The 12,638-nt window shown below is 36.3% G+C and overlaps 1 protein-coding gene across 1 annotated transcript in view; it reads left to right on the forward strand.

The window, feature by feature from the left end:
- Positions 1-12,638, forward strand: part of CCDC73 (coiled-coil domain containing 73) — a 74,240-nt gene that overhangs the window by 30,009 nt on the left and 31,593 nt on the right. Inside the window, 5 exon segments of the mRNA XM_064163822.1 lie at positions 225-371; positions 7,895-7,966; positions 9,888-9,959; positions 10,739-10,774; positions 11,598-11,672. Coding sequence (XP_064019892.1) covers positions 240-371; positions 7,895-7,966; positions 9,888-9,959; positions 10,739-10,774; positions 11,598-11,672 — 387 coding nt within the window. The 5' untranslated portion in view covers positions 225-239.

Consider the following 12,638-nt stretch of genomic DNA (forward strand, 5'->3'; position numbering starts at 1 on the left):
TCTTCCTTTTGCATGTTCATTGCAGTCTTTAAAAGTAAAACCAATCCAAAAACAAAGAAAAAAAAAACCTAGGAAATTAATGACAAAAATGTTTCTTTTACAGTATCACACACTCGTTTAAAAATTTACTGCTACTAACAGGAGCAAGTTTTAAGCAAGTTTTTTCAGTTTGGATATCCTCTTAACAATAAACTGCAGAGGAAATACACATTTTTGTTTTGCAGAAACAATTTGGAGGGATGGATGAAGGCTTCAAAACACAACCACTTGACTCTACTCTCCAAAACCCACCAGAGACATTGCTGTCAATTCGACTGCTAGACTTTAAAACAAGTTTATTGGAGGCAATAGAAGAACTGCGTATAAGAAGGGTAAATGTGTTCATATTATTCTATAGTGTTTCTTAGTCTTATTTCTGTCTTCCTCTGTAAAATGATAGAAAATGCTGTATAAGTGTGGGTAAACTTCATACAGTATTTTGAGTTATTTGCCAACCAGGATTTTGTTTACAAATCTGGGTTTAGGCAGCATTAGAAAATTCTCTGTAGGCAGCACAAAAGACAACAGGGTTGCATGAGAATGAATTTGGCTTTCTTGTAGTAATGTACATAGCTGCTATATTTGATCACCGGGCTATTGACAAAAGTGACCAATGACCTACAGTAAATTTTTGCACTTCGTTGAAGCTTAAGAGCAGCCTTTGCTATGAAAAGGAGAGAAAGAGAATCCAAGCCATTGCCAAGTCCATAAGCCTGTTTTGCACTTTTCTTAGCTAAATATATTGCTGTAATTAAACTCTCTAAATAATTTGCAGCTGAAATTCCAATTATTGGTAGCTGTGCATGTTCATTCTGGACAATACAGTGCTTAAATGACTATACTTGATAAAGCTTTACTTTAGTCCACTGGCTGTTCATGAAGTCTTTGTTCATAATATGAATTAACTTAATATGTATGTAATTAAAAGCTACCAAAAAGATATTATTCTTTCCACACCCCAGAGACATTACTTCACACTCCAATAGTTTGAATGTCCTTCCATTTTTTTGCCAGTTTAGCTTTCCTACTCATCAAGCACCAGTCAGTCCAGTGATTCTTTTGTGGTGGATATCCCATTCACTTTGTTCCAAAATCTGTGAGTGTTGCTGTGCAATAAGCTGAATTCATTTTATCAAGCAATAAGACACGATCCTTTTCTTGAGGGATAAATATAATCAGTTTTGACAATACAATGTTGGCCATAGCAGGTCAAACTGAAAGTCTTTAATGCTCTCTGAAGCACAGTGCCTATAGGAAAATTGACATTAAGTTTAAGGACAATGTTTGCAAAGGCAAGGAAGCACATATATTATGTATTGAATTGTTTTCTTTCTTGTGCCTAGATCCAAAATAATGTCCTTAGCCAGAAAAGCATGTAAACATAAGAAATCATGGGTATTCTAACACCCTGGGGATATGGGTGGTTTTAGTAGCAGTTGAAGCAGGGTAGGTATTAAATAGCTGGACACAAGGAAGATAGATCTTGGTGATGATTTTAAACATTTCACTAGTGTTTTAGTTTGGTGCAACGTATAAGTTGCAGTGACCTGTTTCCATACACTGTGACTATCACAACACCTCACCTTGAGGCTTTTCTGACTGCTGTTCTCAGCAGCTGCAGTTCACCCTAGTGCCACAGAGATTTATGTGCTGTTCCCTTCAGATAGAGGAACTGAGATAAACTGGCTCAAGTCTATCTTTGCTCTGACCTTGGCTATTCTAATAAAAGTTCTTCAGCACAGTGGGCTCTTTCTAGGTTTTCTTAGAGGGATGCAGCAGCTGATATTCTGCCACAACAATGGGGGAGGACTTGAAGGAGCCTTGCTTACCCTTAACGACTCTCTCACAATTCCTAGAATGTATTTCTGCTTTCTGACAGGAGTGAAGGGGTTTGCACTGCACAGCATAGCTCTGTATAGCACATCGTAGCTCAGGGTACCCAAGCTAGTCTGTTCCAGAATGGCAGAGAAGACATAACTGTGCAGAGCTAACTCATCTATTTAGCAGTGCTTCACAGATTAGATGAACAAGTGGAGTTTGGCACTGAGATGAAAATTGAAAGCTGTGGTATAAGGTTCATATTTGGAAATGTCACTTGGACCCAAAAGGCAAATTGCTTTTTGAGACTCTAAGTTGATGAAACTATAAACTTAGTTGTCAGAAGGAGCAAAGCAGAACAACTAAACTTGAGTTATTCGTGGTATTACAATACTGGTGAACATGCCAGTTATGATCATAATGGTCATATTGGTTGTGCTATATCCTGACCTGAAAAAAATGCAGAGATGTTACAAAACACCTAAAGCTAAACCTTGTTGGGGGCTTGTTCTGTGGGACAAGTATCACTTTCACACATGTGCAATAGCAGAAAACTCAAAGAGACATGCACCAGAGGCACCTGCTGTAGGTATGTGGGCAACTGTTTGAACAATCTACAGTGACCAAAACCATGAGATTGAATGATGAAACTGTTGCTTAAATATAAATATATAAATTAAAAAGAACTGTTGATTAGGGTAAGTATAGAATCATGAGATACAAAATTTAATACTATGTTTTGGAGTTTGTCTTCATGAGAAGGACAATTACTATTTTAGGAAGTAAGGCAGAAACATTTTCCAGAACTAAAGAGCATACTAGGGAAATGAAAGGCTTAGAGCAAGTTTATTGCAAGACTAATTCTAGCTGATGAAGAGGAACCAAATGAGGTTCAACAAGAATAAGTGCAGAGTCATCCATCTGGAGATGAATAATACACTGCATCAGCACAGGTTTGGAGCTCAGGGGTGACCTCATTGCTGGCTACAACTACCTGAAGGGACATTGTAGCCAGGTGGGGGTTGGTCTCTTCTCCCAGACAACCAGCAACAGAATAAGGGGACACAGTCTCAAGTTGTGCTGGGGGAGGTCTAGGCTGGATGTTAGGAGGAAGTTCTTCCCAGAGAGAGTGATTGGCATTGGAATGGGCTGCCCAGGGAGGTGGTGGAGGCACCATCCCTGGGGGTGTTCAAGAAAAGACTGGATGGGACACTTGGTGCCATGGTCTGGTTGACTGGATAGGGCTGGGTGCTAGGTTGGCCTGGATGATCTTGGAGGTCTCTTCCAACCTGGTTGATTCTATGATTCTCTGATTCTATGACAAACAAGAATGATGAAGAGCTTGATTTGATTTTCTTAAAAGGATTGAGTAAAGAAAGGAAATTAAGGGGGAGAATTAGACTGAGAGAGAGAAACAAAGATAAAATAACACAAAATAGAAATTGTGCCCATGAACTAAAGTTGGGATAAAGCTGTTATATTTTCTCTCCCTTTAATATTTGTCCTGGGAGCAAAACTTAAGGAGGATATCCACGTGGTCTACTGAAAGTTGTACTGGTCTGCTTAGTTCCCAAAAGGTGTTCTTGTTACAGTATAAAACATTCAGAAGCAGTGGTTTCTGTGAGTACTGTTTGATTGACCTGCATGAGAAATTGGATGTGCAATTTTGTAGGAGGGAGATTATGAGTTTGAAAAAGATAATAAAAGTACCTAGCAGCAGTTTTGGCTGCTTGGACATGAGCCAGCTGTACTCTGTTCCTAAATCTGTTCAGGGTCAAGAATCGAGGGGGCTTGACCAATCCACAGCCCATCTTGTAAAACCACAGCCTGAAGCAAACACTTTAAAGAAGGCTTGACACTTTCTAAAGGTTATAACGAGTAAATAAACCATCAAATTACTCCTCTTTTATTGTTATGGTAGTCTTTTTTTTATAAAAACACTTAAATCCATGTAGTCCTAAGGCATCTAATAAAAAATGAACACTTTTAAGGTTTTGTGGGGTTTCAATACCTCATCAAAGTTATATACACTATTATTCTCCTAACTGTAATAAAAATGTGTTTGTCTTAATAAACTGATGGTGGAACTGAAAAAAAAAATAGATTAAAGATGCTACACAACATTTTTAAATGTTCAACTCAAAATAGACAAACTACAAATGTCTTTTAAAAGAAGTAAGAGTGATGGATAAGGCTTATAATTAGCAAGCTCACATTTTTACCATGTAATTGTCAGTCTGTGTTTTAGTGTTCATGATGGATTTTTTTTGACAGTACATACATACATATTTTTGATAGCTTTCAGATTTTCCTCTGTGATTTGTTAGTAAGTTGGAGGAGTCTTGTTCAGTTTTGTTCTTATCCTCTTTTGCATTTGAAGCAAAGGGCTCTATTGAAATGGAATTCAATGCAGTTTTCAAACTTGTATTATTGTATTTATCAGTTAAATGTAAGTGCTCAGTACAGATATGGGAGTTAACAATGATAAATGTCTTAGACTTTAACATGCTGATTCTTAGAACAACTGTACATTTTAAATCAAGTTCTTGCACAAAACCATATTTCTGTGATTATTTTCAATATCCTCATTAGAGTTTAAAACAAACATTCAAAAACTGAGAGGATATATGTGCCTGATTACAAGTAGTCTGACAGGTCTGTCATTTCTAAAGCCATTTTGTTGTTTCGTGCTGAAATTACTTGTGTGTGTGTATATATATAAGCCTACACTAAAAGCTTGATTTCATTTTCCTAACTGTTGTATTTTGATAAGCTTGAATTTTTCTTTGTTAAGAATTTGTGTTGATGGTGTCTGCTCTGTTGTTCTCAGTTAGCATTTAAAATTATTTCCCCTTTATTTCATGGTAACTTCAATATGGATCAATACTTGTTGATCTCCAACAACCACCAACATTAGTGATAAATTTGCCATCAATGTAGTGAGGTTAGAATCACAGTGAGAATAGAATAGAATAGAATAGAAATAGAAATAGAAATAGAAATAGAAATAGAAATAGAAATAGAATCAACCAGGTTGGAAGAGACCTCCAAGATCATCCAGTCCAACTTATCCCCCAGCCCTAGCCAGTCAACTAGACCATGGCATCCAGTCTTTTCTTGAACACCTGCAGTGCATCTCTTAACCTTTATTTTTATCCCTGTTACCACTTTGCCCTCATAGCTCTATTTCATTTTTTATGCTAGTTGCAGTGTGAAGTTTGTTTGGTCAATGCTCTAAACTTGAGCTCTTAACTTGTAACAAATGCACCCAAACTAGATTACAAAGAAAAGCAGAGACAGTTCTATGCACAGAAATGGAAGAAATGAAGTAACCAATGTGGTTAGTTTGCATATTTTCAAAATATATGCTTGAAAAATGAGCTGGCAGTGACAAAAAAGTATATTAAGGTTCAATTGTGAAGGGTCTTCAAGTGCTCTTTGGGCAGGACTACTGTCCATTAAGTTGTTATAAGCTACATCCCCTGGTGTTGCATCTGTTGCATTGGGTACATATTCCCGAGCTTCCCAAACCTAGATCTGATCCATAGGATACCTGAGCACCTCCTTTCCTCTCTTTAATTGTTCACTGGATCAAAATTCTTAAATGCCCTTACATATATTAGTGCCTGCACAGAGGGGTGATAGAAATACATGTTTGGAGTTAAGGAAGAATATCACCACAGTATGTCTTGATTAGTTTAGGAATAATTTACATGGCCTGTTTAAGGGTCAGAATTTATAATCATTCCCTCTTACAATTTTGGACAAGGCTTTTGTTAATCATATATCACTTTAATAGCATTTGTTGCTTAATGACATAAATTGCTTAAGACTACACTTCTATGAGAAGCTGTAAGTCAGCCTCATTTGTTTTTATCACTCCAGGAAACTTAGGGGCATATATTTTCTTACAGTACCTATAGATTAGTATCAGAAAATTAATTCATTGTAACTGTGAGGCACTATTTGTTAAGGTAAAACTCTGAAGCATTGATAATCTCTTCAATTCCCTATTTTTATTTTTTTAATGATAAGATGTATGTCATCTTTAAATCTCTTCCCCATTTATATCCTCCTGCTGCATATCAGAGAAGCAAAAACTAAAGAGCTTGGTTTTGTTTTTTTTTTATTCTCTGTAAGAGGAATTTTAGTATTAAGTGTATGTACAATATTTTCTGGGTAAAATTGACATGAGTGAGGCAAGCAAGTTTTGAAATGCTTAGGAGTAGCCTCCTGTGAATAGAAGTGTGTGTTATTTCTATCCACACATGTGCCTGTAAACTGCCTGTTAATCAAGGAAGTCAGTTTTGACCCTAAAACCTATAAAATATGTCAATGTTAAAAACCTACTTTAAATCACCTTTAGACATATTTTGCCATTTTAATTCTGTGGATAGCACAGTGGGACTATGGATCAAACATTACATTAAGTGAGAAAAGGCTGCAAAATCTTCTTTACAACACTCGTGCACAAATTTGCAACATAAATATCCTTGTATCAAAAACTTGAACCTCTATTTGCATTTGGTTTAGGAAAGAAATGCATTTCTTAAAGGGGCAGCATATGTTATTCTATGTAGCTCAAGCATTTTTATTGTCTGCTTTGCTGTGGAAGGAGGAAGAATCTTGCTTTGCTCTTTCACTGTTCCAGAAAATGTGGTACTTCGTTCCCATGTTGTGTTTTTTGCCTTTGGTTGGTTGGTTGGTTTTCCTCAGGGTGTTGCAATTCAGTAGAACTTTTACTTAAAACTCAATATCAAGAGTGCACATCAAAAAAAACTCAAACCCCAGCAGTTTAGAGAACACAGTTCAAATATTGGGAGTAATCTTTTGCCTCACGCAGTAAGTTTACACCTCTTTAGAGTGTTCAACACAAGATCTCAGTGCATGTTACTAGTGAACAAATTCATCAATGAGAAGTCAACTTTACCATCAAGGTGATCAGCAATGTGTGGAGGAAAGGCAAGGAATTAGCCTTTCGAAGCTCAGAGCCACACATTAGTGTAGCTTTCTAGGTCTTTGAAAGATATTAATTATTTCAACTGGTTGCAATAGCAGAAGAGCAATTGTTTATGCATCAAAAGCCTAAATACTGCTCTTGCAAGGGATCGTGAGAGTTTCATGGACAAACCTGTTACTCTTCCTTCTTTTGAGTATTTGAAAAGGAAAAGCAGTGCTCAGAAGAAGCAGCAATTGTCTAAGTCACAGTAATTGTTTGATTCTTAACAAAACACTTCAACAAGAACAAAAGATTAAATATGTCTTCCTTTTACTTGTACATCTTCTAGATTGTGAAGGAAACTTTAGACTTTGATAATGTTCTTAGATTTTCTGGAAGCTCATTGTATGAAAAAAGTGTGCTGATTATCCACAGCTTCTCTTTGCATTCTTTCATCTCCTGGGTGAGGAGGCTTTTTGACACAGAAGCATTTGATAAATACCTCACTTTTTCCATAATAACAGAAGTATGTGCTGACACAAACTTTTCCCTTGCCTTAGGACATGTGGAAAAGAATAAAGATTCAAAGGCTCTGAGCTGAATATTAAGATCTCCTAAAGATTCTGACTTGCTAACCATGATTATCTGTGTCACTGGCTAACATTAGGTTCTTGAAACACTGCAGCTTACTGAATTTCTCTTCATCACAGTATTTTTATTTGGTTCATCAGAATATTAAACATGTCTTCAACTGTGAAGTTTGGTTGATTTTCTTTAAGTCTGGTGCAAGTGATGATGCAGAAGAGAACATGTATGTAGAGGGAACTGCTCCTGCTAATTGAAAGTACTATAATCCTAGCTTCTAATCTTCTATCTGCTTCAAAGTTACTTATTCTACAGACTTTCTGACCAAAACAGTTGGAACTCATCTGCTTTACCACATCCAGAGAGTTTTGGTTTCCTATCATGCCTTGCAGTGTGCAGACGTTCTGTTCTACATAGGGGACTGTAAAGGAAGAAAGGTATTAATACACATCTTGCTAGAGTTTGATTTGTGGGTACTGTCTTATATAAATTTGGTTTTGTTTTTTTAACTAGGAAACAGAGAATAATTATGAAGAACAAATAAGTAAAATTGTTGTAGAGAAACAGGAACTCGAATGGCAGAAGGTAATTTTCCTAGATAATTTTAGCATCTCAACTGCTGGGATTGAATTTGAATGTGATTTGGTACAGTTGCCATTTTTAAGGCTACTGTCATTTCTGATAGTAGAATATGGAAGCCAGTAGCTTATGAACTGCTGTAGCTTTTATATTGATCTAGGTGGTGCCCAGCTTAGAAATCTGGTTAACATAAGAATGACATCGTAAGATTTGGTGTGATAGGAAATCTTCAGTAAAGAGGGCTGTAAATATTGAAGCAATGACACTTAGCTTAACATGAGGCATGTTGACATATCATTGTGGGGGAAAGAGATGCAGCAGCTTCTCTGTAGTATGCTTAGCTTTGGCAAATGCAAGCACCAGTGCAGTTGCACAAACAAGTTCACTTGCAATATTCTTCAAGTAACATTAAAAAACCCAATTATTTTAAACAGAAACTTATGTTAGTGATACTCAAAAGTGGTTTGTCAGTTTTTTAAACACTCAAAATGAAGTTTTCAGTAAAGTAAGTCTAACATTCTTCTTAGGGTTAGGGCTCCTGAGGTTATGCTTTCATAGGAAATCCATTCCCTTCTCTAATACAATCAAACCTATGACCCCTGTCACTAGGTCACAAGATAAAAGGCTTCACTTTGTATATTTTACGATCACAGAAAAACAATAATTTCAGCTCTATCCTTGATCTTGGAATATTTCACATCTTAGTAGTAAAGGAAGACTATTTAATCTTGGAGTTCATCCTAACCATCTTAAATTAATAATCCTAACTATGTGCCTTTTCCCCCCCCTTTCTTCTGAAAGATATATACGTGCACACAGAAACAGGAAATTTTTGTACTTGTAGAAGCAACAGTGATTTCAGTTTTTAACCCTTATTTACTTTTCTTAACATACCAGTGCAGTTCTTAATAATCTGAGTTCAAGAGAAATGATTTCTTTTCATTCTGAAGCCTCATCAATTTAATTTCCCATTAATAAAAAGATGGGCCTTTCTAGGTGATCACATTTTTTTGGCACTTTGCATTTGACATTGGCCCATGGCAAACCTACCATGACCCATGAGCTGTGAGTTTTAGGAAGTTCACATAAGTATGTACATAAAGCCCTGGAATTTCAGAGGAAGAAGGTAATCTGAGTTTTCACTCTGGAGATTCCAGTAAGACAAAAATGTGAAACATGACATTTAAATAGGATGCATGACCTGGTGGCTTCTGAATGCAGAAGTAAGTAGACAGGATCCCTTGGCATAATGAAGATTATACTTCTTTTTCCTTCAGGGATATCCCTATGAGTCAATACTTGTGTGATTCAGCCTACATTTTATACTATTGCCTTGCCCTTAGTGCTTTCTGCCCCCTTTTCAGCTCTCTCATGTATTTTGTTAGATGACTAAAATGTAACTAAAACGGAATAAAGAATTGTTATGTATAAAAGGAATTATATTCCTTTCCATGGAGATTAACATTTCAATTATTTTATAACTACCTAGAGCTGTCAGGATGCTGTCCTAAGATGGCAGCAGGTGTTTCATTGCTTCTGCAGGTTGATAGGGTGGATAAGAGCTGCTTATAGAAGTCCAGTAGCAACTAGGGTGGATAAGAGCTGCTCATAGAAGGCCAGTAGCAACTAGGGTGGATAAGAGCTGCTTATAGAAGTCCAGTAGCAACTAATCTGATTTCTAGATTAGAGCTGAGTTTTCCAGAAGTGAGAATTGCTACCTATTAAAAATCAAAGAGAAATTGTCACCAAAGAAGGTGATTGCCTGTTAACATATGCCTCTTTTTAGCCTACAGGTTTGGTTTTTAACAAGTCATCTCTTTCCAAAAGCGTTCAACCAGGAATCAGGGTGTTTTTTTGAATGGAAATGTGTGTATTGTTTGCTGTAAAATAGTATTTAAACCTCACTGTTGTTATTTTGCATGGGCAGGAAACTCTTCAGCATCAAATGGACACACTGCACCAACAAAACAAAGAAGCCATGGCAGCTTTTAAAAAACAGGTAGCAAAAAGAAAGCCTTGAGTTTTAACATTGAGATGTTAAAGTATAATATCACAATAGCAAGTGATCAGTTGGCGTTACAATATTTTTCTGTTGCTTATAAGAGGCTAAAATCCACATCTCAAAGAAATCAGGTCTTTTTTTCTTCCTTCCAGTGAGCCACTCTTCATGGGGTTTTTAATCTTCAAATATTTCCTGGAGAAGATAAAGCTTCCTCTAATGTGTGGGTGTTTTCTTTTTTCTCTATGTATGCCTTGTTATTTTTTTGCCCACCTCACTCTAAGATAGCAGGTCCTCTGCAAGGTTAGATTCACAAACAATGGTAAAAGATCTGCCACATAACTTTGTTCAACATTTGAAAGTGTTTCAGTCTTTGAAATCGGGGTTGTGGTTTTTTTCTTCATTATCTGTAATCAACAAACAAGTGCTGAAAGACCTTGCAGAGAACAGTCGTAGGAACTGAAACTTTCTGCATGTGGTGATGAGGAATTTACCACTAATGCTCAATCACAATCATATCACACAAAGAAGAAGTTGCAAGCAGTGAAGTTTTTGTTTCTTTGAAAAGTAATTTGAAATTCACAGACTTGCTGCTTGTGACTCTGGAGTTATCATAAAGAAAAAGAAAATCCCAGAAGTACACTCTGCAGGGTAAAACCATTATAGGATCTTGTCAAGTCACATGAATAAAACCAATCCCCTGTGCTCTCTTCATGTGGTGTAGCTTGCATTTTGTTTGCCTTTTTTTTTTTCTCCTCTTCATGCTGCTGTCAATCCAGTTACAAGCAAGGATGTTTGCCCTGGAAGAAGAAAAGGTATCCTGTGTTACAAAATCATTTGCTATTTGTCATCCATCAGAGCAGATAAGGAAATGATAATGCCATATAACTTAGCCCTTGTGTTCTAAGTATAAACCAAGTATGCTACAATTAAATTATTTCTTTTGCTTTGGCTTTTGCAAAAGAAATTTTTTCATGACATATGTTATATGTTCTTTTATATATACATATATCATATAGAACTTTAATTACTTTTAAACCCTCTTATGCTAAAAAATCAGTTGGGGATTTTTTTTTTTTAAGCTTTATTTCAGAGATTTGGGTCAAATTGCCATAGGACTCTTTCACATAGCTGTAAAAAATAACTAACTGCTTTAGTAAGCCCAGATTTTCATAGGGCTTTTATTGATTTACCTTAGCTGATTTCCTAAGGAACCTGAAGTAAACTGAAGCAGGACCTTCAGTTTCATCTTTGTAGATTGGCAAAGCTGAGGAGGTTGCTTCTGCAAAAGCCCTGCTACGGCAGATCAGGAAACTGATTTACCTGATGTTTTCTTTGTTACTTAGTATCTTCATTCTAAACCAATCTAACTTATTAACTCTGCCTTTGTCAGGCTTATGTCTCTCAAAACAGAAAACCTCAAAACTTATTGACTAGTCATAAATAGTGAAGATATATTATCTTGTTTCCACTTTTTGAAGCAATAGATGTGTACTTTGGAAAATTAATTAGCTGGATTTTCATCTGTTTTGACCAATGAACTGTTGATGCTTTAGTTTTGTAACATTCCTGTTGATAAATTCTTGCTGTAAATGCATTTATTCTGCACAAACTCTAAAGAGCAGCTTTTGTTGAAAGGGAAAATACCAACTTGCTGTAGAAACAAAAGAAAAAGAAATTGATGGCCTGAAAGAAGCCTTAAAAGCATTACAGGTAAACTATGATTTTTGATGAATAACTTTGCTTCATATGGAAGAGATTTGGGTATGTGGGGCTTGATTTGGTGGTTAGAAAACAGTTTGGAGGGGTTTTTGTAGTGTGTTTAAGGCTTTCTAATTTAATCTTTCTAGTACATGTACATCTCACTGTTGTAACACTAAGCTTCTCTTCTAATCTTCAGTGTGAGGACTGTTTTAAGTTAGCTTTCCAGCTAAATTTATTTTCCTGCAGAAGACCTTCAGACTCAAAGTCCAAATAGCATTGAAATGTCTTTTTTTGTTGTTGTTCCTTGGTTGGTTTGTTTATTTTTTTGCATTTCCATAGTTTCACTATTTCTTTCTATTCCTGGCATCTTCTCACATGTCTGGAAACCCTGGCTTTGGACTCCTAAACAGAAACAAATATTCACACTGGGTCTCCAACTCACAGCACTACCTGTGGTTTTTATCAGTTTTGTTTCACAAGGAAGTTTCTGTATTTACCACCTGATTCATGGCTTTCCCCTCCCTGTTTATCAGCAAGACACACAATGAACACACAACTTACTCTGGCGCTGCTTGGTGTTATTTCTGTACTGTGTTTTATATTGTTACATGGTGTTGAAGCAGGTGTGGCTGCAATTTAGTTACATGAAATAAAGGCAGATATAGGGATATACTTAGTTTTCTTTTAGAAGGGAATAGAAGAGTAGAACTCAACACAGAAGAGAATTGGCATTGTAATCCATTGCTGGATCTCAGGTATTGCCAGAAAATAACTATCTTTACTTTTTTGTACCCAAAACTAAGTATGATAATGAATTCTATTGAAAATGAAGTGGTTGCAATGGATTATTACCCATGCATTGCTTCTCATGAACTTTCTCTTGGAATGACATGCCCTTACTTGGTATGAGACTGGGTTTTGGTTTTGTTTTTACCCTATCCATTGCCAATGTATTATGCAAGTCAAAATTCTCTG

This window comes from Pogoniulus pusillus, chromosome 24 (assembly GCF_015220805.1).
Source record: "Pogoniulus pusillus isolate bPogPus1 chromosome 24, bPogPus1.pri, whole genome shotgun sequence".
Lineage (NCBI taxonomy): Eukaryota > Metazoa > Chordata > Aves > Piciformes > Lybiidae > Pogoniulus > Pogoniulus pusillus.